Here is a 26543-nt window from a genome sequence, read left to right on the forward strand (position 1 = left end):
AAAAAAAAAAACATATATATATATATATATATATATATAGAGAGAGAGAGAGAGAGAGAGAGTAATGCTATAACTTTTCTAGAGTCTTCCAAAATGTGATGTGGGATTTGGCTTAGGTGCGGTAGTTCAAAACTACCGCACCATGCTGTAGCCCAAAACGACCCAGTTTGGGGTCGTTTTGGGCAATAAAAAATAATTTTTTAAAAGAAATATTAAAATATTAAAAAACTAAACTATTAAAAAAATAAAAGAGAAAGAAAAAAAAAAAAAATCAAAGGGATCAAAGGGGTGGCTGGAGGCCAAAATGGGATGGCCGGCCCACCCCATTATGGCCAGGGGTGGCTTCATGGCCAGTCTGGGGGTGGACGAACCACCCTCAAGGGGTGGTCCGGCCACCCCAATAGGCCAAAAGAAGAAAAAAAATTTAAAAAAAGGTTTGGTTGTGGGGTGGCCAGACCACCTCGAGGGCCTAAATCCACCCCCATACCGGCTAAAAACTATTTAGGGCTGACCCGAACCCGTGGGCCTCGTAGTACGGCAAGTTCGAGAGTAGAGTCTCATCGATGTTGAACACCCACACGTCCCTCTCGTCTCCAGCGATCTCCACCGTCTTCGCAAAGGCGAGCGAGTCCTCGGCCACGATCTCCGAGTCAGACAGGTACCACTCGCCAGTCGTGTAGTCCTGCACGAAGCGCTCGCACCTAGACGGAACGGTGGACCAGTACCGGGCGTCGTCGATCTCAACGGAGAACCTCCAGCTGTCACAATAGAGATCCTCATGTATCCGGATTTTGCAGTCTCCGGAGACCAATTGGATTATTAAATGGGAAACAGCAGTGGAGACAAGGCAGAGGAGAAAGAGGCTGTTTTTTTTAAAAAAAAAAAAAAATTATTTGAGAAAGAGGCTCGTTTATTTTTTAATTATTGATTTTTTAATATTGAATTAATTTTATATTATTACTTTAAAAAAATTATTTTTTATTGCCCAAAACGACCCCAATGTGGGTCGTTTTGGGCTACAGCATGGTGTGGTAGTTTTGAACTACCGCATCTAAGCCGGATCCTGTGATGTGACTTTTCAAATTTTTAATAAATTAAAAGTCAATAAATCACATCTCAAATTCAACCATAATTTTAAAAGTCACATCACATTTAGAAGGACCCTAAGAAAACTTTAGAAGGACTTATAACATTACTTTTATATACAATCCCTGGAGATATCAATGTATTGTATCGGGTAAAAGTCTTTGTTTTACAAAATTTAGGAGAAAACTGACCTTATGAAGTCATCCATGGATGGGTTAAGTGGATGTTGGGAGAAGAGGCATATCAGTGAGTATCACTTGGTTACACGCGCGTTGAATGGCAGAGTTCACCTTTCGAAGTCAAAACACTTCAACATTCTTAGAAACATGTATTCCTTCAATATTCTTAAGGATAATGCATTCCTTGTTTAGTTCAAATGTGCTCCAGAACAAGGTTTCACCAATGGAAGCAATAATGAAGATCTAGAGCCCCCATTATTTGGAAATTTAGGAGAAAATAATTAACAAAGAGGGCTCAGATTTTTTTTATTTTTTTATTTTTTGGTGGAAATACGAAAGTACTATCTGCACAACTATAGTTTATTTTGTTGTTTATAAAGTCATCCAGGTGGAGGGATGAGTCTTTTCCACTTAAAGAACTCCATCAGCCATTATTTATAAGTATGAATCAAAGACACGCCTTATTCCTTAGCATTTGTGATTGATACAGAGCATGTATTAACTTGGTTGTAAAACAAGCCTATCCAAGGCAAAACAAATTATTCGATTGGCCTAAGCGCTTCAACATTATCAATGGGATTGCTTAGGCAACTTTATCTTCAACAAAAATTCAAACTAGGAATAATTATTCGGGTTAAATACCTTATTCACCAATGTGATTTAACTTCCTTATTTTTTGACTCCTAGAGTTTACTTTTTATCGCAGGAGGTCTCTCTGATTTGCCTAAAGACAGAGATAATCTCTCCGTCCAAAATTTGATAAAACGACATATCAGCACCAATCACGGTTTGACAAGTGTCCATATAATTAATTAATTAAAATAAATGAATTTTTTAAAATTAAAAACATTAAAAAAATTATATTTAATTAAATTTTTTTAAAAAAAAAAATTTGGGGGTGGCCGTAGCACCCTCTTTGGCCATTTGGGGGTGGCCAGGCCATGGGGTTGGTTCGGCCACCCCTAGACCAGGGTCTGGGGTGGCCGAACCAACCCCCAACGGCCTTCCGGCAAATTGAAAAAAAAAAAAAAATCAATTGGTCCTTTGGGGTTGCTGAACCACCCCCAAGGGCCGTCACTCCCAAATATTTTTTTTAATAATTTAATTTAATATAATTTTTTAATGTTTTCAATTTTAAAATAAAATTATTATTTTTAAATTAATTAATTATATGAATATGTGTCAAACTGTGATTGGTGCTGACGTGGTGTTCCGTCAAATTTTGGACGAAATTTTAATGGAGGGACCATCTCCGTCTTTAGGCAAACCAAAGGGACCTCTTGTGATAAAAAAAGTAAACCCTAAGAGTCAAAAAATAAAAAAGTTAAACCACATTGGTTAATAAGGTATTTAGCCGGAATAATTATCCATAGGGATCTAAAAGCTAGCAATGTTTTACTAGATAGTAAGATAAATCTGAAAATTTCAGACTTTGGCATGGCTAAAATATTTGGAGGAAATGAAACTGAAGCAAAGTAAAGCAGAGTGGATGGAACATAGTAAGAATCTCTATATATTTTGTATTCTTCAACCTTTGTCCATAAGTATGCTGATTTCATCAATGATTTCCTACAACAGTTACATGTCTTCGGACTACGCAATTAATGGACTGTTCTGTTCTCAATCAAATCTGATGTATTTAGCTTCGGTATTTTGGTAACTAACTAAACATAGTGAGTGGCATGAGAAACAGGGAATTCATTCATTTGTGTCAAGCAATATATTCTCTTTTTTTTTTGGCCACTGGGTTCAGCTCTAAGGGAGGGAGAGGGGGAGATTTTCACCAACAACTTCCGGTTATGAGACTTGGTTCTCAGGCAATCTTTCATTATTTTGGGGTTTCAATATATTCTCTGTTCTCCCTAAACTTCATACAAAATGGTCTAATTTCTTCCGGGCATGGACACGGGGTGTTCTTACAGTTTTTATTAACCGCTTTAACCACTAACTGCTAACCTCTTTTAAAAGCGGTTAATACAAGCCGCTAACCGTTAGCAGTTAGTGGGTTTTTGAAAACCACTAACTGTTTTTTTAATATATATATATATATATATATATATATATATATAGATGACCAAATGGTGATGGAAGTATAATTGAATATGTTTATGTTTGTGTTCCTTATTTGGCATATCTACTTTAAGGCTTTTTAACAACTGAGTTTTCCTTAATTTTTATATTTGTATTACTTTGGATTAGGAATTTGATCATCCTGATGATTTTCATCTAACTATACTCTTTTTTTATTTTTTTATTTTTTGTTGATGCTGATAGCATTTGGGATTTTTTAAGGTACCCTTTACGTATATTTTTTTATATGGGCTCGTTTTGGAGCAAGCCCAATGTTGTATATCGTAACCTACATGCTTGTTAAATAGTGCATATTTTGATGCCAAAAAGGCACATAAAAGACACATAAAAGGCCAAAAAAGGCAAAATAAAAGGCCAATGTAGTATATCATTGCATTCCAAAGGAGTCCTTCGAATTAGAAAAAAAAAAAAAATAGAAAAAGGAGTCCTTCGAACACACCCATCAGACCAATCCACTGAACCCCAATGGTTTGGAGACTTGGGTAAGAATCCTTCCAAGCATGCACATATAGAAGAGTTATTGATATTGCAGGTAGCATATGCGCCACATATGGCATAATTTTCGCACCGATCTGCCGGGAATGTAGAGAAAAGCTCCCAACTCTGTGTCCGATCCATCCATCCAAATCGCTGCCCAACGCTTGATGGGTTTAGCACATATCTTGAGAAAACATAAGTGTTTAGGAGTTTGAACTCGTAATAGACCTCCTTCTCATTCAACACAAATTCGTACCCAAATACTGGACTCGGTCTTACCCCATGACCCCTAAAACTGAGGCCATTCCATGAACCTCCTCTAGCCTTTATTTTAGATCCCTCCATAGCAACAAACTGTGGATATCCTCGAAGATCTATCCGTAATGAAAACGCACCTTGAGAAGGATCATCCGTGCTCTTCCAAGATGATAAATACCATTCTAGACCAGTTACTAAGTTCCATCCAAGCTTCATTTCCGCTAGGAGTGTGTCACAAGGATAATCAAAACTCTGCCACATAAACTTCTCCGGTTCATCAACATTCCCATCTTTGACAACAAGATTTCCAGCGTCCAAGAGCTGTGCAACTGAATTTTCTGCAGTTTTTGATGTATTGGATGACCAAACAGTACCGTGCTATTAAGAAGCACAAGAACTCCACCATCAGTGACCTTTAAAACTCCCGAGTGATCGCTAAGCAGAGCGTCTCTGTTGGCTACCCATGCAACTGTCTCGGAAGATATCGTTTACCAAATTCCCAGATATCGACTATTGGAATTACCTGGGCTGAAGAATCCCAATTGAAATGATCGGCCAGCTGAAACTAAGGTGCCACCGTCTCTTAGAGATTGAGTTGGAGTAATTGTGTCTTGTGTAATGGAGATTCTTTAGAGGGAGAATAAGAAAGAGTAGAAGACAAAAAGATGGGGAAAGGATTTCATTGATTTTATAATGGTTTATCTACATGTAGTATATGCATAGAAATTAAGATTTAAGCAGCCTTCTTCTCGGTTTTCTAGCAGATGTTCTTTATTCTAATGCATGGTTGGTGTATCTGTTCTTATTCGGAGTACTCTACCCTTCTTCTAGGATTTTTCCTTTTTGCCTTTTCACTTTTTTTTTTTACCCCACAAGTCTTGGTCTTTTTCATCCTCCTTTTCTACAAATTTGAACTCTGGAGGAGTGTCTGATGCTCCTATCCCCTTATTTGCCAACGGGCCTAGGTATGTGATGTGACTTGAAAACCGATCAGGTCACTCATGGGGTCCAAGATTGAAAAAACTGAATTTGACTTATTTTTCGACCATTCATTGCAGTTGACATGGAGAGGAGCAGGTAATTGAGATTTGAGGGGTAAAATTGTCCACAAAAAGTGAAATGATAATTTTACCCCTCTAAATATAATGAACTGGGATTGAAATAAAGAGGATCCTTCTCCTTCAATGGAAGCTGCAGCATTAATGCTCTGTTTGTTTCGAAGTGGAAAATGTTTTTAGTGAAAAATAATTTTCTATAATATTTTTTTGGTGTTTAACATGTACGGAAAATTTTATTTTATTTTTTATATATATTTTCATTAAATCACATTAAACTTTAAATTATGAAAATGTCCAAAATAGGTCTCGACGATGACCTGACTGAGTCGCGTGAGTTCCAACCGAGTCCAAGCAAGGTTCCAACCGAGTCTTGGCCGGGCTCGACCAAGACTCAGCGTTGTCCTAATTGAGTCTCACCGAGTTCCCAACCGGGAATTGACCAGCTGAGTCGCCATGGTGTCCCGGTCAAGTCTTGGCGATGTCCTAGCGAGGTCTCAACAGTGTCCCTGTCGAGTCTTGGCAGGGCCCTGACGGTGGCCCAGTAAAATCCTGGCAGGGTTTTGGCAACATCTTAGCCCGAATTGTCAAGTTGAGAATGGGATGCTTAAACTCGAAAAATTATTTATGATTTTCAAAAATGAAAACCATTTTTCGGAAAAGAAAGGTTTTTTCAGTCAAATTGAAAATATTTTCCATTGACTATTATTTTTCGTCATACCAAACACCCAAAAATACGGAAAACATTTTCCAAAAATCATTTTACGTCGAAACAAATGGAGCCTAGTCTTAATACTTTGAGAAAAATACATTTTACTCCTATGAATTATTATCCATTTTTCACTTATACCTTTAAACTTTTAAAAGTGACATAAGAGCTTCTCGAACTACCTATGCAACATACATGTCAAATTAGACACTTTTTGCATTTTCTACCCAAAATACCCCTAAATTTATTAAAAAATAACCATTTAAAAAATTAAAATTAGTAAACAAAATTAAACAAAAAAAAAAAAAAACAGAAAATGCCAAAAAGGGTGGCCTTTTCATATTACCCCCTTACATATATATATATTTTTTTCAAATGGTTGTTTTTCTATATTTTTAAAATTTTATTTTTAATAACTTCAAAGGAATTTTTGGCAACAAAAAAAAAAAAAAAATACAAAAGTGTCTAATTTTATACGCAATTATAGTATGTGGGGGCTTCGATTTCACTTTTTAAAGTTTGGAGGCGTATTTGCAAATTAAAATGGGTGATAGTTTAGGGGCCAAAGTATATTTTTCCCTAATACTGTTGTTTTCTATATTTGTTTTCTTTCCTAAAAATAAAAATATGAACAAAGAACTCAAACACAAAACGTTTTTAAGAATTAAAAAAAAAAAAAAAAATTATGAAAAAAATTTCAGTCAGTATTTGTAACGATCTGATCTCATATAGCGGAAAAACTGTAATTATCAATACAAAAAAAAATACTGTTAAAATACTTTTCTTTATACAAAAATACCCAAAGCTATGTCGTACAAGGCATTTATACAAATCTATCCGACAGTCTAAACTCTAGACAAAACTTAACCAACTTGGAATCTCTGTACATCTCAATATGAATCTCTAATCACAACTGCATAATTACCTTGATTTTCCATTCCTGCAAGCACTACAAAAAACTGTGAAGTAGTGAGTCAATTGATTTCCGACAATATAAATCATTGTTGAATCATATATATAGCAAAATGCTAGACAAGTTATAAAACCACAAAAATCCGTATTATTGGATATCAATATCATACTCAGTAAGTAAGAATACTTACAGTGGATTACATGAATGGATCATCAAAGGTAATTACTTGAAACCCGTTCTGCTGCAGTTGGTCCATACCCATAACAATCCCTTCACTGACTTTCTCTCTCTCTCTCTCTCTCTCTCGCCTAAACTCTCTTTCTTCCTCTTCAGCTCTCTGTCTTAAATTCCCATCTCACTCTCGGTTTCTCTCCTCTCTTACTCACGTATTCTATGATTATGAAACAATATGTTGAGCAGGAGAGATGATTAAATACACGAAATAAAGTAAGATGGAATGAAGAAAGAAGAAGAAAAAAATAGGAATAAGAAAGAAAGAGTGAGAGTGTTGTCGGCAAGTAAAGAAAGAAGAAAGAAAGAAATAATATAAAATGAATAAAATAATATGATAATGAAAGAATGAGTGAGAGTTGGTGAGAGTTGTCGGGGGAGAAAAGAAAGAAAAGAAAAAATAATATAAAATAAGAATATAAAAAGGATTAAGAAAGAAGTTTAGGTGTGAACTCAAACTTTAGGTTTGAATAAAATATGAATAAGAAAGAAAAGTGGGATCATTGTTCGGCAAGTGGGTTGGTGAAGTCAAAAATGGACAAAGAAGAAAAGTGAACTAATTTGGATACAGATTTTCCGAAATCTGACCCATCATAATCTGTCTAATGTCCTTAATTAATCAGTCACCAAAAAATTATAATCATACTCCAAATTATACCAATCAATCATCAATTATCATATCTCTTAAATCTCCCAATAAATTAATCAATATAAAATCATCATCATGATATAATAACCTCAAATCAATATTCATAAGATCTAATAAATTCCTCAAGAATAAATATTATTACCTAATATGAATATTAATATAATCATAGCATCAATTTAATATCTCTAAAATAAGACCTTAAAAATCTGGGGTGCTACAGTATTTTGTTAAGAGAGTTAGAGAAACCTTATCTTTTATGGAAAGCTAATTTTGTTTTGATGTAGGACAACGACTCCCTATTTTCGGTGCTAGAAAAAACGTAACAAAAATAAAATTGGTGCAATGCCATTTGAGCACATTTTTATTCGATCTTAGGAAGTTCAAAAGGAAAGAACCTACACCTAATTTCAAGACCCCAAATTTTAGTCAAAAATGCCTTTTATTAGACTAGGAAACTATCAAGTTTAATTTTTTTGTTTTTTTGTTTTTTTCTAATTAAAAAGGCGGGAAGGGGCGACCAGTGTAATTTTTTCCCTTGGGCATGACCATCAAGGTTCTCACCCGCTGTGGAATGTTTGGTTTGAGCCATAGCTACTGTCTGAGAAGGCAAATCCGTCACCATAGGCCCACCAAAGTGCAAGTTGGTAAAGCCCCTTTTTTGTAGTATCTGGTTCGCGGATTACTACCGCAAGCGGATTTAAACCCGTAAGTAACCACTAGGAAGAAAGGAGGGGGGGAATTGAACTTTATTCCCTGCTGCTTTACCAACTCAGCTACCACCTTGGTAGTCTATCAAGTTTAATTTGAATTGTCTTCTTTTTTAGATTAGGTTCAATATTAGTTGGTTGGTGTTTCCTTCTTAAAAGGATTCATTGCCTTCTTTTTTTTTCTTTTTTTTTTGTTACTTAGATTTTAGTTTTCCAACTTTAGGATTTTCCCATCTTTAGAATAGTCAGATTTCCATAGTTGGGAGAATGCTCAAGTTTTAGTTTGATTCTATTATTTGTTTCTTTCTTTCATACTTCTGTTTTCTTTATTGTAAAGACTAGTGAATGTAATGAGAAAGAAAATAACTTTGATAATGAAATATTGAGAATTACTGAGACTTTTTTAGTCCTTATTTACCAAACACATCTGTCCTTTGATATCTTGATTGATACAATCCATCTGTTGGTAAATGTCTTCTTGCAGGTTCGTAAAGGAAAGCTTATAGTTAATGAAAACTTCATCCTTGAATCACCTTCTTATGGAGGTTCTTAAGGGAGAATAAGAAAGAGTACTAGACAAAAAGATGGGTAAAGGCTTCCATTGATTTTCTAATGGTTTATCTTTTCGTATTTGGAGTAATATAGTATTATTTGCATGTAGAATATGAATGGAGAGAGCGTGGAAGAGAAAGTACTTACATCGGGATGTGTATCTCTTTTAATAGGAGGTTCCTTTTGAAAATGGTCCCTTGAATGCTTGTCACTTGATGAACTTGTGATTATTTGATTATTACCATATAGTGGGGTGACCGAGTGGGTTTGTAAAGTACTTACATCAGGATGTATATCTCTTTTAATAGGAGGCTCCTTGAAAATGGTCCCTTAAATGCTTGTCACTTAATAAACTTGTGATTGTTTGATTATTACCATGTAGTGGGTTGACCAAGTGGGCTTTGTAGTAATTATATCCACGACAGTAGCCCCCGGCCCGTTCTCATGACAGACCCAGTTTTTGTTAGTAATTGCCCTTATCTATGGACGTAATTCAAATCAAGGAAACTACATAAATTCTTGTGTTCTCATAGTTGTTTGTTTTTTTTACTTTAATCATGATTTATTGCATAACATGATTGGTATAAAAGTTTGAAAGGCCAAGAGGGTTCCGGAGACCATGGTTTGGAATATGCTTAATCAAAACGTTCAATTGCAACTTTTAAATGCATTTCTGGTGATAAATTAGTTCTAAATTTATAGGATGTATTATTAAAGGTATTGATTTTGAGATTATTCAAAGAAAAACATATATTTTTTTGGCAAGTAAAAACATATATTTTCAATCGCATAACCTAGTCCTAACTCCTGTGTAAAGATTATCCACTAAATGAATAAACAACATGAATACAGTAGAAGTAGCCTTGCTATAAGCCAAAGCTATTTACCTTTTTCTCTTTTTGACCCTTCTATCCTAATCCTGCTGAAATCAAGTTAAATAATTATACAGTAGAATAGTAGCTTCCAGCTAAATATGCTGAAATCAAGATTACATAACTTCATTTAAATTAAAAATAAAAACTCTCTGTTTTGGCTCTCAAGTAATATTATTTACCGTGCTTTAAATGATGTAGTGGTGATTTCGTTTGCCGAATAAGTTCCATGCTTGCTAGATGAAGAATCATCTTCTAGTGAAACCGTAAAGAAACCTGGCTGTTTCGGCTTAGGCAAGAAACTCTCACTACTCAACATTTGAACCACAGATGACATGTTTGGCCTATCTTCCGGTCTATGTTGCACACATAACAGACCCACATGAATGTGTCGTAATACATTAGATAGAGTGCACAAGTCACCTATCAATTCATCGACCAATTCCATTGACCTGTCTTCAATCCATAGTTTCCATGCCTGAAAGAAATGAAAACCAAATTTTTGTTGGTCAAACTACTGTCAAATTGGCTGAAGACCATTAAAAGAGTCAATATAACAAGGGCATCATGACACTATGTATTGTCATTAAACTGCAATATTAATATGCGGTTTCCTTCAAAAAAAAAAAAAAAAAAAAAGTAAATTATTAGGATTTGTCACTCTTTATGCTTACATGTCCAAGAAGATTAAGGTGGTGGTCTGGGTGACAAAATCCCCGGTTCTTCTTCCCACTCACTATCTCTAATACTAAAACTCCAAAGCTAAATACATCAGATTTTACTGAATACTGTCCATGCTCCGCGTACTCAGGAGACATATAACCACTGCGAAATATCATTGCAAAGAAAAGAAGTTAAAAAATAGCTACACTTAACCTATAAAGGAAGTTGAAGCATACTTACTATGTTCCCATAATCCTATTGGTCTCGGAATCAATTTGATCTCCCCCAAATGATCTAGCAAGACCAAAGTCAGAAATTTTTGGATTCATATCGTTATCTAGAAGGATATTGCTAGCTTTGAGATCTCTATGGATAATTCTCAGTCTAGAGTCTTCATGAAGATAGAGAAGCCCTTTAGCAACACCACGAATAATGTTGATGCGCTTATTCCAATCGAGTAATTTTCTCTTTGGTTGATCTGTCCAATTTCACACTCATGTTAGTACATACCTTGCTAAATTCTTATCAAACAATTTCATCAATGAAGGAGGATAAGAGTAAACATAAATGTTTTGAATCAAGTCAAGGTCAAGGTTCAAACCAAAAATAAAGGAGTCCAAGCTTTTGTTTGGCATGTATTCATAGACTAACATGTTTTCATTTTCTTGAATGCAACAACCGAGAAGCTTCACAAGATTACGATGTTGAAGTTTGGCAATCAAAATAACTTCATTTTTGAACTCATCTAGTCCTTGTCCAGAATTCTTTGAAAGCCTCTTCACAGCTATATCTCTCCCTTCTGGCAATGTTCCCTGAAACTCAAATAGTTAGTATATTTTGAAAAATAATAAAATATAGCTAAACTAGTTATGTTATTATTTACCTTGTACACAGGTCCAAAGCCACCTTCTCCTAGTTTCTTGTTGTTTGAAAAATTATCCGTAGCATTAACTATGGCGGCCAGATCAAATATCGGTAACTCCATATCTTCCTTCCCACCTTCATTGTCATAATCCTTCCTCTGACTTCCTTTTGTCGTTCCTAAAATAACAAGAGATGCATTGGCAAGAAAAATCTTGGACAATTCTTTTACAAAGGCAAATTTCTCTCCCCCCCCTTCCCCAATCTCATTCCATGAAAGACCTAGTTATTTAAATTTCTTAGCTATAAATTGACTATCATTAATCAATTATTATTAGAGTTCATTTCTTACAAATTTACCTTGTTTTTTGAGTTTCTTCTTCCATATGTATAAGAGCAGTCCAACTATTATCATTCCCACGACTAGTAATGCTGAGCCGACTATAATTCCTACTAGTTTCTTCTTGCTGGATTGCCCCTCTTTCTCAAGATGACCTGAAAGATCAAAACAGAGTCCAATTCATGCATTTCAGCCAAGGATAACTAAAGAAAAGAAAGAGACTTTATTTTGTCCATATTCTAGACAGGGAAATGGGTAACAGATGAGGTGGATAAAGCAGTTGAGCTCAACACCAAATTATCTAGCTTGTGGTTTTATGGTCAGCCTATTAAGCAAGCTTTGAAAGATGTTATCTTGTGTACCAACACACAACCTCAGAAAACATGCAGGAAAAAGTCTGAACCAACAGATATTGTTGTCCATATGTCCTATTGTCTAAAATAGAAGAAGAAAAAAATCCAGCAAAATCCAAAGAGAAAAATTGAAGATTAACCAACAGATATTGTTCATATGTCGGTCGGTGGTAGTGGACAATGTCTCTGTTTGTCAGTATTAGTCTCCACATGGGCGTAACAAATGTTGTGGGCCATTTCCTTCATCAACCTGTCAATTTCTACCCACCTAAACCAAGACTTTCTTCCCATACATCCACACCTGTTTTCTTGTCTCCATGAAGTTATTGTTAGTCTTCCCACCTAAACCAAGACTTTCTTCCCATATATCAACACCTGTTTTCTTGTCCTTTTTTTATTTTATTGATACCCATTAGTTTTCACAACTTTAGTTTTTTTACCATATTTTGCCATGACTTATAATTTATAGGTCCTATTCAATGAATATAGGTCTTTGAATAAACATGACAGAATTATGTGGGGTGAGTGAGATCTATAAACTAGTCAATTGTGGTGGGACTTGGGCACTAAAACTATTGTATTAATTGGTGTTGAAATATATACTGTGTAAGAATTTCATGAAGAGGATGTCAAGTGTTATCTATCTCTATATTTCTTCCTTCTTTTTTTATGAGTAAGTTCTTCATTAACAAAACAACAAAATTACAACTCTTCAGCAAGACAGCAGAAACATAATCATACTACAGAACAGTATAATACCAAATCAACCAGCAAAAACTTCACAACAAACAAAACACAAATACAAACAACTAACATCAAAATCTTCCCACATCTTACATCCTTCCCTGCTACAGAAACCACATTCTGCAGCAACTCAAAGAAAAACATACCAACCCAACAACAGAACACATTTACAAGCAGCAGCCCTTCTCACAGTATTCAACTTCCACCTTCTGCATAAACAACTTTAAACCCAAACTTCCTCTTTATGGTATATATATTATATTATAACTATAGTGCTAAAATCAATATTATGGTACAGGGAATAATCACAATACAGTGTTAGCCCTACATCTTCTTCGATATGCTTGCACATATTTGAGAAGATAAATCCTTCTCTTGCTGTAGCATGCTAAACATACAAAGTCCAGTTTCCAAGTATGCTAATCTATACATGTTAAGAATGTCAACAACAACTATTTAATACAGTAGTATAAGTTTTATTTTGCTGGCACCAACCATTCCATCAGCACCATTCGTTAAAATAAAAGAAAAATAAAATTCCAAATAGAAGTGAAATCTTACCCAGTTCGGAAATGGCCATCCTTATATAGAAGTCTTGCCCACCCTCAGAGAATTCTCTTATATCAACAAGGCTACCAAACCAAAGCAGGCAGCCGCTTCCTCCTCCCCTGACATCTAAAGTTGAATATGCTGTGCAGGAGCAGTTTTTCAAACACATTCCCTCGCATTCCTGGAGGGTCATGCTCTTGTTATACCAGGAAGAAGACGTGTCGGGCAATTTCACCCCCGTCTGCTTCCGGAATCCATCTCCAACTTTGCATTTCAAAGGAGTCCTTCGAACACACCCATCAGACCAATCTATCGAATCCCAAGCTTTTGGAGACTTGGGTAAGAATCCTTCCAAGCATGAACATATAGGAGAGTTATTGATGTTGCAGGTAGCATAAGCACCGCATAAGCCATAATTTTCGCACTGATCTGCCTCGGATGTAAAGAAAGGCTCCCAACTCTGTGTCCGATCCACCCATATGAATCGTTGCGCAATGCCCGATGGGTCTATCACAAATCTTGAGAAAACAGAAGTGTTTAGGAGTTTGTAATCGTAATAGATCTCCTTCTCATTAAACACAAATTCATACCGAAATACTGGATTCGGCCTTAACCCTTGATTACCCGTAAAAGTAATGCCATTCCATGACCCTGCTCTAGTCTTTATTGAATCTCCCTTCATATTAACCCTTTGCGGAAGCCCACGAGGATCTATCCGTACTGAATACTCACCTGGAGCAGGATCATCCGTGCTCTTCCAAGATGAAATAAACCTATCTAGACCAGTTACCAAGTTCCATCCAAGCTTCATTTCCGGTAGGTGGGTGTCACAAGGATAATCAAAACTCTGCCACAAAAAGTTCTCTGGTTTATCATCATTACCATCTTTCACAACAAGATTCCCGGTGTCCAACAGCTGTGCAAGTGGATTTTGTAGGGTTGTTGATGTATTAGATGACCAAACAGTACCATTGGTGCTATTAAGAAGCACAAGAACTCCATCATCAGCGAGCTTTAAAACTCCCGAGTGATCGCTAAGCGGAGCTTCTCTGTTGGCTACCCACACAACTGTGTCGGGAGATACTGTGTACCAAATTCCCACATATCGACTATTGGAATTACCTGGGCTGAAGAATCCCAATTGAAATGATCGACCAGCTGAAACTAAAGTAGTGCCACCGTCTCTGATTGACTGACTTGGAGTAATAGAGATAGAGTCTTGTGTAATAGAGATTCTTAACAGAGAGAAGAAGACAGAGTAGACGAAAAGATGGGTAATTGCTCCCATTGATTTTCTTCTAAATGATTGATCTTTTCACATCCAGAGAAAGTAGAGTATTTAAGCAGCCTTGTTCTCAGTTTTCCAACATATGTTATTTTAATTGGTTTTATATGTTCTTATTCGGAGTCTACACTTCTTCTCTGTTTTTTTCTTTTTCAAACTATTTTCCTTTTCTGCAAATTTCAACTCAGGAGGACTGTCTGATTCTCGTATCCCCTTTGCACGGGGGCCTATGCGATGTGACTTGGGAGCCGATCAAAGTCGCTCATGGGGCCATATGTTGAAAAAACTGAATTTGACTTGGTCTTCGACCATTCATGCGAAGCTGCACCATTCAAGGCACTCATTGAGTCCCTGTTTTTTTTTTATTACTTCTGGTTTTTGGCTTCTTATTCTTCTCAAAACAACAATGATTAAGGTTCGAAACCTTTTATATTCCGTGTATTAACATATTACCATCGTTTGTTTGTTAAAGACTTTTTAAAATTTGTTAAAGTAATAACACTAAATATTTATGAGAACGAAAAGAAAGTTAAATTGGCATTTAAAAAGTACAATTCACATCGAGGATTTGCTTTAAAGCAATGTTGAGTGAATGCACTTCTGCGTATACTCTAGTACTTCACATCAGACACACATGTGTACGTGTCACAATGGGATGTAGAGTACTAGTGGCGACTTGATGGAGCGATCGGTTCATGACTATTAATTTTTGAGCAATCATAATTATTTGATTTGGTGGTTTGGTCTGGACCGTAAAATGGTTCTAAGATAGAGCCAACAATTGGACTAGTTCTTTAGTAAAATCAATTATAAGATTAAATTAAGTTTGATCTAACGGTTGAAATTTAGTGATCGTTACGATCTAACGGTTATAATTAAATAATCATTAATAATAATTTAATCTAGCGATCAAAATTAAGTGTTTGTTAAGATTTGATGGCTATATTGTAATGATGGTTAAAGAGCAATTTGTTACTGTTGATAAGCTGTTAAAATGACAATTAATTGTAAACATTGATAATTATTGTTTTCTGACACAAACATGCACGACCGACATGATGCGGAGAAGGATCTTCTCAATTTCAAATGAAATGGAGGGGATCTATTTAATAGTTTTAAGAAGGCATTTTTGTTAAAAATAAAATAAAATGACAAAATTGCCCTCCTAAAAACAACTAACCCATTCATCTCGAAGAGAGGATCCAAGTCAGCGTAGGTACGTGGATTTTAAAACCAAACAATACAAGATTAACAATTATTTCCAAAACCAAGAATTAAAACCAAGGAACTCATGTAAGATTTGCCAAATATGGAAGATATATAATTAGTTGTGATTGACAACATGATTTGATTTCCACATTAATACAGTGAAATAATGATGAAATAGTAGTGCGGTATATAGCATTACTCTACCATGAACAATGAGAAATAGTTGACGCACTTCTAAAGGGGATATAGTAGAACCTGATGGAATAATAGGGACAAATATGTGCTCACTCACAAGTAATGATATGAACCACGCTTAATTTATCTTATCTTTATCTTATCCAGGACCCGCTAACGTGACAGTGTCAATTAGTTATTGGATTCATCCTTACTAAAAAAAAGTTGATTAACACTATTGTTGAGGTGTAACAATGCTACTCTACTCACTTGGATGACTCTTAGAACATGCATTGCAGGGTACAATTTCGAATGCCATAAAAGACTTTACTTTCCCTTACTTGACACAAAGTGATTTTTAGATGAGATGATCAAAGGTTTAATCCAACAACTATTATCTCAACAAAATGAGATAGTTATAAAATAAAAATATAGCGTATAGTACTACTCGATCATTACAAAATTGAATAAATGCTATTTTTACAATTCAAATGTTGTTTTTGGTAATTTCGATTGTGTTTTTGGAAATCCAAGTACGGCTTAAATAATTGTGATGGTTTTGTAATGTAAACTTGTAAACATAGCATATTATTCTTCTTTATAATCTCATATTTTGTCAAGCATAGTGTTCTCTCTCGGTCTCTGAGGTCGCATCCGTTGTCAATGCCCCTCAAGCTGATGCAGTTTGATTAAAGAAACTGACAACTTCGTAGGGATGTCCCTGTCAATTTATGTGGTTTGTATTACTTCCCCCTCTTTCAGGTAGTAAATATGAGTTCAACCACAAACATTTTCGCCATTAATGCGACTTCTTGGACTGAAGGGATACTCATGGTCGCGGACAAGGAGAAAACATCTTTGATCTTGATTGCTCCAACTTAGGAGTGGCCGTTAATCGTTTATCAAGCTTCCAACTTTTTTTTTTCTGACTAACAATTGGGATTTTCTTTTTATCGGTGCATCCTCGGGAATAATAGCTAAAATAGTTATTAAAAAAAATTACTAATTTTTACTTTACTAGAGTTATTTTTATAGACATTTTAAACAATTTTTTATAGTATTTTTTAATTTATTTAAATATTTTTATTATTATTATTATTATTTTCTTTTTCTTACTTGCTCTAGTCTCCGGCCTTTCTCTTCCTCTATATATATATAAAACCAGATGCACTTTAAATAACTAAATTTACTCATTATTGTATATTTAAGTTTTTAAATATTAATTAAATGATTAAATTTACTCATAATCATTTTAGAATACGCATAATCAAAATGTTATATTGCAACCTTTAAATGCATTTCTGGTCGCAAGTTAGTTCATAGAAGGTATCGATTTTGAAATTCTTCAAAGAAAAACATACATCTTCAAACGCATGATATAGTCCTAAAGAATTAGTTCATAAAGTTAGATGAAAAAACAACATGAATACAATAGAAGCAACCTTGCTCTAAGCCAAAGCTATTTACCTTCTCTTTTTTATTATAGGCATGAAAAGAGTTTGATTTCCTGCACGTCTCGGATTCCTATCCCTTGATATCTGATGTGCAGGTATTTGAGAGAGGTGGGGTTTGTTAGATGCTATGTGATCTTAGTATCCTAAGATCACGGGATAAGTGACAGCTCAAGTGCTAATATCGTAATTGATATAGATGGTCAATCCACGTTTGATAAGATCATTTGACTTAATATAATATAAATACGTCTCCACGGTAGAATGACCGACTTGTCCTTCGGCCCTTGACTATTTCGGCCCATGAGTTGAGTCTCGGACTAGGCGTCCGAGATTTCATCGGGCTAAGCCATCCGAGGCCTTGGCAGGTCTGCATACTCGCGAAGTCCTAGGTTCATTTTGGCCCATGAGTTGAGTCTCTGACTGGGCATCCGAGATTTCATCGAGCTAAGCCATTCAAGGCCTTGGCAGGTCTGCATACTCGCGGAGTCCTAGGTTTAGGGCCCGTTGGCCCTTATGAAACTGATCCATGACCCAACAAAAGCGACAAGAAAATCCCATCAACACTTGATTTCGTTGTTGTTCCTCCATATGTTGTAAATTGTAGACCCAAAATTAAGTATACAAATATTACACTTAATTAGGAAGTTCTGATGGAATCATTATCATAACTGTTTTAAAATGCGTTATTGTCATGAAGAATGTAAGTATATATATAAGCACATCTCCATCTTCATATCCAAGCAATGTGGAATGTCACAGTTTCTAAAGTTTTATTCTTCCAATGATCCAACTCCAAAGTTATACATCTTCCCATCTAATAGGAGGATGCGAAACACCACATTTCTGCATAACCAAAGTCCAAATTCTCTTACTAAATCCACAAAATCCACACTCGAAAACATGTGCTCTTTTTCTTCAATCACACTTCTACCAAAAAACAAACTTTACATCCTCTGTAAAACCCCAATGCAGCAGCTTGTTACCAATAGCGAGAGCATTTTTCATAGCAAGCCAAGCTATAAACGCATGCTTAGGAACAGCTAGAGGATACCAGATCAGAGAAAACCAATCTACTGAATCTTCACTCAAGCAACCCAAAAGGAACCCGATTGAGCCAAAAGGTTCCACACATGCCTCATCATTAATGCCCAGTTCCATTCTTCCAATTTCTTAATCCCTAACCCACCTTCCGTTCTTCGGATGACACAACTTCTTCCAAGAAGCTATAGCTTTGGCAGCACTATCAAGTTTGCCATTCCAAAGAAAACGGCAGAGCTTTTTGTTCGTTAGCAAGGATCTTTTTTGGAAGAATGCGTATTAGGGCTGTAAGCAAGCAGAGCTACTAGTGAACATGCTCAGGCTTAGCTCGAGATCGGTTCGATTATTAAACGAACAGAGAGCAAACAAAAATTTAGACTTCATAAATTTTGGCTCATCTCGTATAAGCTCAGCTGGAGTTGTACAACTTCGTATAAACTCGCATCACAAGTATACCAAGTCCAACTACTACTCTGAAAAGCAAACCCAAAAGCAACAAAGAGATACAAACAAGTGAGCCAAAACAAAGACTCCAAGTCTGCAATGAATTCCAAAACCAATTTGGAAAACAGAAAGAACTGGGCCCTGCACTCATGTGATGGGTGAAAAAGTCACCACGTCAACACAAACTAAACTTAATGCTGCAGCTTCCAATGGATGGTCGAAGATTAAGTCAAATTCAGTTTTTTCAATCAATTGGGCCCATGAGTGACTTTCAAGTCACATCTTATAGGCCCGTTTGAAAATAAGGGGATAAAAAAAAATCAGACAATCCTCCTTTGTTGAAACTTGTAGAAAATAAATATGGATTGAAAAAGACTTCTGAAAAAAATAAGGGCGAAAAAGAAATTACCGAGAGGAAGCGTAAACTCCGAATAAGAACAGATAAACCATTGGAATAAGAACATATGTTAAAAAACCGAGTAGACGGCTGCTTAAATCTTGATTTCTATGCATATACTGTGAAGTTTTCTAACAAGGAGGGGAAATTTTCTTTGATTGTAAACAATAATATGTACACCACTATATAGATGTGGTTCGTGATTTACAAGGCAAAGCAATGAGACAAGACAATTCCGCGTATTGTGGGATTGTCAATTAAGAAGATTTGCTAGTCAAGTATTTCCCATAGGTAAGCTTCTCTGTTGAATGTTTCCTTGATGAGACAAATTCCATGTCTTATGATGTGTTAGAATATTGTGAATCCTCTCTTTGCTTGGTCCCTACTCTTGGCTTGCTTGCTAAGTTAATTTCCTTCAAGAGTAGGGACCAAGCAAACTTAACAACCAAGCCAAGAGTAGGGACCAAGCAAAGAGATGATTCACAATATTCTAACATGATGGTTGAATATAGGACAAATCTTTTCTTGAGTGAATATTCTGAATCATCACTCATTTCCATTTCTGCGTGATTGACAGCAAGGCTCCTTCCCTTCTTTGTATCTCCAACAGCAACACTCCTTTTTTTTCCTTGGACAGATTCACATTAACATATACTACATACAGATAAACCATAAGAAAATCAATGGAAGCCATTACCCATCTTTTCGTGTACTCTTTCTTGTTCTCCCTGTTTGGAATCTCCATTACACAAGACACTCTTACTCCAAGACAATCAATCAGAGACGGTGGCACTTTAGTTTCAGCTGGCGGATCATTTCAATTGGGATTCTTCAGCCCAGGTAATTCCAAAACTCGATATCTGGGAATATGGTACACAATTTCTTCGGAGACAGTTGTATGGGTAGCCAACAGAGCCGCTCCGCTTAACGATCACTCAGGAGTTTTAAAGGTCACTGATTATGGAGTTCTTGTGCTTCTTAATAGCACCAACGGTACTGTTTGGTCATCTAATACATCAACAACCCCACAAAATCCAGTTGCAAAGCTCTTGGACACCGGGAATCTTGTTGTCGGAGATAGAAATGATGGTAACCCAGGTAAATTTTTGTGGCAGAGTTTTGATTATCCTTGTGACACACACCTACCGGAAATGAAGCTTGGATAGAACTTAGTAAGTGGTTTAGATAGGTTTTTATCATCTTGGAAGAGCACGGAAGATCCTTCTCCAGGTGAGTATTCAGTACGCATAGATCTTCGTGGGCTTCCGCAAAGGGTTAATATGAAGGGAGATTCAATAAAGACTAGACCAGGGTCATGGAATGGTCTTGGTTTTACGGGTCGTAGGTTAAGACCAAATCAAGTATTTGATTATGAATTCGTGTTGAACGCGAAGGAGGTCTATTACGAGTACAAACTCCTTAACACTTCGGTTTTCTCAAGATTTGTAGTAAACCCATCAGGCATAACGCAACGATTAATGTGGATGGATCGGACACAGAGTTGGGAGACTTTCCTTACATCACAGGCAGATCAGTGCGAAAATTATGGCTTATGCGGTGGATATGCTATCTGCAACATCAATAAATCTCCTGCATGTGCATGCTTGGAAGGATTTTTACCCAAGTCTCCAAAAGGTTGGGATTCAGAAGATTGGTCAGATGGGTGTGTTCGAAGGACTCCTTTGGAATGCAATGGCGGAGACGGATTCCTGAAGTACACGGGGGTGAAATTGCCTGACACATCTTCTTCCTGGTATAACAAGAGCATGACCCTCCAGGAATGCAAAGGAATGTGTTTGAAAAACTGCTCCTGCACAGCATATGCAAGTTTAGATGTCAGGGGAGGAGGAAGCGGCTGCGTGCTTTGGTTTGGTAGCCTTGTTGACCTAAGAGAATCCGCTGAGGGTGGGCAAGACCTCTATACAAGGATGGCCGCTACAGAACTTGGTGAGTACCATTTTACTTTTATTTTTCTCTTGTTGCTTAATTTTATTTTCTTTCATTTTAAACTAGCCCATAACTCTTGCTATTCTTCATTTTAATTTAATTTCAAATATTCTATTTTGATCTTTTAGATTATCTTCAGAAAAAGATGCACTACAACAAGACGAAACTAGTAGCAATTATAGTCGGCTCATCATTTCTAGTTGTGGGAATGACAATAGTTGCCCTGGTCTCATACATACGCAAGAAGAAATTCAAAAACCAAGGTATATTTGTAAAAAATGGACTCTAATAATAATTGATTCATTATAGAAGATTTATAGCTAAGAAATTCAAATAAATAGCTATTTCATAGAGAACAGATTTGGGGATACGTATTTTAATCCAAGATTTTTTTTTCATGCCCATTCACCTCCTGTTATTTTAGGAATGACAAAAGAAAGAAAGAATTATAAGAATATTGATGAAGGTGGGAAGGAAGATATGGAGTTACTGATATTTGACCTGGCTACCATAGCTAATGCAACAGATAATTTTTCAAACAACAAGAAGTTAGGAGAAGGTGGTTTTGGACCTGTGTACAAGGTAAATAACAACAAAACTAGTTGAGCTATATTTTATTATTTTTGAAAATATACTGACAATTTGATTTTCAGGGTACATTACCAGAAGGGAAAGATATAGCTGTAAAGAGACTTTCAAAGGAATCTAGACAAGGACTAAACGAGTTAAAAAATGAAGTTATTTTGATTGCCAAACTTCAACACCGAAATCTTGTGAAGCTTCTCGGTTGTTGCATTCAAGAAAATGAAAATATGTTAATTTATGAATACATGCCCAACAAAAGCTTGGACTCCTTTATTTTTGGTTTGAACCTTGACCTTGACTTGATTCAAAGCATTCATGTTTACTCTTATCCTCTTTTATTTATGAAATTGTTTGCTAAGAATTTAGCAAGGTATGAACTAACATGAATGTGAAATTGGACAGATCAAGCAAAGAGTAAATTACTAGATTGGGAGAAACGCATCAACATTATTCGTGGTGTTGCTAAAGGGCTTCTTTATCTTCATGAAGACTCGAGACTCAGAATTATTCATAGAGATCTAAAAGTTAGTAATATCCTTTTAGATAACAATATGAATCCCAAAATTTCAGACTTTGGTCTAGCTAGATCATTTGGGGGAGATCAAGTTGAGTCTAAGACCAATAGAATTATTGGAACATAGTAAGTATACTTAAAATATTTTTTTATTTGTAAGTGATGCTTTAACTTCTTTAATAGGTTAAGCTTAATTGCTTTTTTAACTTAGTTTTTCTTTGTAATGATGTTTTGCAGTGGTTATATGTCTCCCGAGTATGCGGTGCATGGACATTACTCAGTAAAATCTGATGTGTTTAGCTTTGGAGTTTTGTTATTAGAGATAGTAAGTGGAAAGAAGAACAGAGGATTTTGTCACTCTGACCACCACCTTAATCTTCTGGGACATGTAAGCATAAAGAGTTGAAAATTTGAGTTTTTTTTTTTTTTTTTTTTTTTTTTGAAGGAAACCTTTTATTAACAATGTAGTTAGTGATAGTATAAAGGGTCACGCGATGCCCCTATTATTCTCATACCCTTTCAATAGTCATGGACCAATTTGAGGGTAGTCTGACCAACAAAAAATTGGTTTTCATTTCTTTCAGGCATGGAAACTATGGATTGAAGACAGGCCAATGGAACTGATCGGTGAATTGATAGGTGACTTGTGCACTTTATCAAATGTATTACGACACATTCATGTTGGTTTGTTATGTGTGCAACAAAGACCAGAAGATAGACCAAACATGTCGTCTGTGGTTCAAATGTTGAGCAGTGAGAGTTTATTGCCTAAGCCAAGACAACCGGGGTTCTTTTCAGATTCACTTGAAGTAGATCCTTCATCTTGCAAGCATGCAACTTGTTCAGCAAACGAAATCACCAATACAGTGTTTGAAGCACGGTAAATAGCGTCACTTTAGAGCCAAAGTGGACTGTTATTTTTTAAAGAATTTATGTAATAATGATTTTTGCATATTTAGCTAAACAAAGAAGATATTCTAGAAGCTACTAATCTTTAGGACAAAAGAGTAAAAAAAGAAAACGATAAACAGCTTTGGCTCTTAGGGCAAGGGTGCTCCTACTATATTCATATTTAGCTGGACACAGGAATTATGGCTATATCACGCGTTTCAAAGTGAATGCTTTTCTTTGAATATTTTTAGAATCTAAAATACCCAAATGATCCCATACAATACATAGAGAGGGTGAATCTATGTTTTCTAGTAAATAATATAATTAAAAATTGCAACTACAAAAACAATCACCAAAATAAATCAAAGAAGTAAACAAATAAAAAAACATCAATTTTGGTGATGTAATAGAAAAAAAACTACCAGCAGCTAAACCCAAAAAACTAATCAAGCATAGAAGATCTATTATACAATAAGTTTATACTCACAAAATTTTTGTAGTAAAAACGTGACTTGTACCTAACAAACAACATGTTTGTATTATAGGGCTGACAATTTTTTACATGACCCGCGAATCTGTCACAAAATTATATGATTAGGGTTTACCATTTTTTTGACATGAACCCGCTTGACCGGCTTAATAAACAAGTCAATAATGGGGAAAAAGCACTTGACGATCGGGTTGATCCGTATCTTCTTTTTAAAATAAAAAATAAAAAAGAGTAAAACTAAGCAAGACAATTAGACAAAACAAAAGAATAGAAAACAAAACTTTCCAACCTAAAGAAAAAATAAACCCTAGCGCTGCTCTCTTCTCTCTCGGTTTCTAGACTGATGGCTTGTCTTGACCATTTCTTGGTGGATAATTTATATGATATAATTTTGTCTGTCTTCATCCTTGTATGATGTGATTTTTTATAATGTAATTTCTGGACTGATGACTTGTCCTGGCCTAAGGAAGTTTCTGGACTGATAATGATATTGTTGATAAATTTTCTCAATAGAAAAGATGCAACTAGTGACGAGATGCATGTCTTGTGGTTCCTTTAAAGATATTGTCGTTTTGGCCACCCTTGGGCCGGCCTGGGGTGGTTCGACTACCCCATGGCTTCTAGAGGGTGGTTTGGCTACTCTTAAGGCCTTTAGTGGTAGTTTTGGTCACTCCGTTTTGACCACCCCTTTTTTATCATTGGGGGTGGTTCTGCTACTCTTAAGAGCCTTGGAAGTGGTTCGATCACCGTCAAACCTGTGCAGGGGTTTACCTGAATCACCCTCATCGCATTCTATTAGTTTGGTCGATAGAATGATGACAAAGGTACTAAACTAGTATTTACTCATAAGTCAAGTACCATCTGTGATACGAATTAAAATCTTAAGTGAGAAAAAATAAAAAGTAAAAACTTAGGTACCAAAAAGGTAATTAACCCTTTATTTTATTTAAATATGCTTTCTCACTTTTTTTTTTTTTTTTAAAAAAAAAAATCTTCTTTAACTCACTCTAGGCTCCGGTCTTTCTCTTCCTCTTCCTCTCCGGTCCTTTTTATTTAGAAAAAGACTGCTGCAGCCCTCCATCCCAGCTAGCAGTCTTCCACCACTATCATTGCCTTGCCTTTGGAAAAAGGAAAAAGGAAAAAGGAAAAAGGAAACAAAAACATTCAATTCCACATACAGACATGTTTGGTCTATCTTCCAGTCTTTGTTGTACACATAACAGACCCACATTAAGTGCTTGAGCTCAAGTTGGACAAATGAATGGTATCTTAGTTGACAAGTTCTTATTTTCTTGGAGCTATTAAATAGATTTTCCTCTATGAATATGTGATATTGACAACAACAATATTGTAGGTAATTAATGTTGGAACTTCAATTGGGAAAGTGGGGTTTCTTGGAGAGAGGTATATAGTACATTCCTGGAAATATATCCTTTGGTAAAGTCCACTCCTTGAGCTTACCGTGGGAATCATGAGGCATATTGGGGTGTTTTACGACAATCTTTTACCAGATTATGTGCAGGGTACTTGGGCATAATGGTTTTTTTTTTATTATTTCCATTATTCAAGCTGTTGCAGTTCGAGTACATCTATTTATGTGGTTCCTATTACTTCCCCCTCTTTCAGGTAGTAAATATGAGTTCAACCACAAACATTTTCGCCATTAATGCGACTTCTTGGACTGAAGGGACACCGTGGACAGTGGGGAACGGAAAACTCTCCGGTCTATTTTAGATTGAAAAATATCTAGTTAATGGTCAGCATTTCTCCAGAGAGATCTTGATACCATAAATGAGACATTTGTCCTATTAATAAAAAAAATAATAAAATAATATATATTTAAAAAAAAATTAAAAAACAAAATAATAAAAATAAATAAAAATAAAAATAAAAATAAATAAAATAAAAAATAAAAACTAAGGGGTGGCCAGCCACCCCAATTGGGGCTGGGTGGCTTCGGCCACTGTAGACCGCGGCCACCCCCAAGGGCCAAATTAATTTTTAATTTTTTTTTTATTTGACACTTGGAGGTAGCCGATCACCCTCAAGGGCCATGGGGGTGATGGTCTAGGGTGGCCAAAGCCACCACCAGCCCCAACTGGCCACCCCCTTAGTTTTTTTAAAAAAAATTTTATTATTTTTTTAATTTTTTTTAAATATATATATATCGCACAAATCTTTCATTTATGGCCTCAAGATTTCTTTAGATCTCTTTACAGAGATCCTGACCATTAACTGGATATGCTCTAGACCAAATAAACTGAAGAGGATCTTGTTCCGGATAGTGGTCGGGGAGGAAACATCCTTGTTCTTGATTGGTCCAACAAAAATTAACTGAACGAGGAAATTAGCTTAGAAAACAGAGAAATTCGAAATTTTATTAAATTTTAAAATTCATTATTCAACTCCTCTTCAATACAATCAATACTTTTTTATAATATAATACAAAGCTTCAAATGGAAAGAAACTAATTGCTAGAATGAATTTTGCATGTTTCTGTCTAATTAGGTCTTCTTGAGTAGACTACCCGCGTGCAGTCAACTATACAAGCATTTTGGAATATGCATAATCGAATTGCAACCTTTCAATGCATTTCTGGTGACAAATTAGTTCTAATTTATAGTAAGTATTATAGAAGATATTGATTATGAAATTATTCAAAGGAAAGCATACATTTTCGAACATATGATATAATCCTAACTCCTGCGGGTAAACATTATCCACTAGATGAATAAACAAGAAGAAATCAAGAATACAGTAGAAGCAGTCTTGCTCAACGCCAAAGCTATTTACCATTTTCTCTTTTTGACCCTTTTGTCCTAACGA

At 35.7% G+C, this 26543-nt stretch overlaps 2 protein-coding genes and 1 pseudogene across 4 annotated transcripts; 1 reads left to right on the forward strand and 2 right to left on the reverse strand.

The window, feature by feature from the left end:
* Positions 1 to 490: 490 nt before the first annotated feature.
* On the reverse strand, positions 491 to 5604 carry LOC148586699 (G-type lectin S-receptor-like serine/threonine-protein kinase At4g27290). Its single transcript, XM_088514141.1, has 3 exons — positions 5590 to 5604; positions 3796 to 4469; positions 491 to 758 (listed from the first exon to the last, which is right to left on the reverse strand). Exons 1-3 carry the CDS (start codon positions 5602 to 5604, stop codon positions 491 to 493), a joined length of 957 nt encoding a protein of 318 aa, XP_088370267.1.
* Positions 5605 to 9737: 4133 nt separating this feature from the next.
* LOC132173741 (G-type lectin S-receptor-like serine/threonine-protein kinase At4g27290) lies at positions 9738 to 14648 on the reverse strand. 3 transcript variants are annotated; one of them, XM_088514522.1, is made up of 8 exons: positions 13302 to 14648; positions 11664 to 11798; positions 11326 to 11483; positions 11044 to 11254; positions 10683 to 10920; positions 10454 to 10604; positions 9962 to 10257; positions 9738 to 9826 (listed from the first exon to the last, which is right to left on the reverse strand). In XM_088514522.1, the coding sequence occupies exons 1-8, from the start codon at positions 14575 to 14577 to the stop codon at positions 9787 to 9789; spliced, it is 2505 nt and encodes an 834-aa protein (XP_088370648.1). In that variant the 5' UTR covers positions 14578 to 14648; the 3' UTR covers positions 9738 to 9786. The 3 variants fall into 3 exon arrangements, with proteins under 3 accessions (XP_088370648.1, XP_088370646.1, XP_088370649.1); XM_088514520.1 differs by having other exon boundaries at positions 9738 to 9829; XM_088514523.1 differs by having other exon boundaries at positions 9738 to 10257.
* A 5325-nt stretch (positions 14649 to 19973) lies between these two features.
* LOC132174508 (G-type lectin S-receptor-like serine/threonine-protein kinase At4g27290) lies at positions 19974 to 23220 on the forward strand (annotated as a pseudogene).
* Positions 23221 to 26543: the final 3323 nt, after the last annotated feature.

The sequence above is a fragment of the Corylus avellana genome, chromosome 3 (genome assembly GCF_965113065.1).
Source record: "Corylus avellana chromosome 3, dhCorAvel1.hap1.2, whole genome shotgun sequence".
Taxonomy (NCBI): Eukaryota; Viridiplantae; Streptophyta; class Magnoliopsida; order Fagales; family Betulaceae; genus Corylus; species Corylus avellana.

What these genes read in the sequence shown, in the direction of transcription:
- LOC148586699 (XM_088514141.1), bottom strand. An exon ending in TCAGTGGATTGGTCTGATGG is followed by an intron (nt 759 to 3,795) that starts GTGTGTTCGAAG and finishes CTATTGTGACAG; the next exon opens with CTGGAGGTTCTCCGTTGAGA.
- LOC132173741 (XM_088514520.1), bottom strand. Translation starts at nt 14,577, where the DNA reads ATGGGAGCAATTACCCATCTTTTCGTCTACTCTGTCTTCTTCTCTCTG. An exon ending in GATGGCCATTTCCGAACTGG is followed by an intron (nt 11,799 to 13,301) that starts GTAAGATTTCAC and finishes TTGATCTTTCAG; the next exon opens with GTCATCTTGAGAAAGAGGGG. An exon ending in ACTACATCATTTAAAGCACG is followed by an intron (nt 9,830 to 9,961) that starts GTAAATAATATT and finishes ACTTGATTTCAG; the next exon opens with CAGGATTAGGATAGAAGGGT.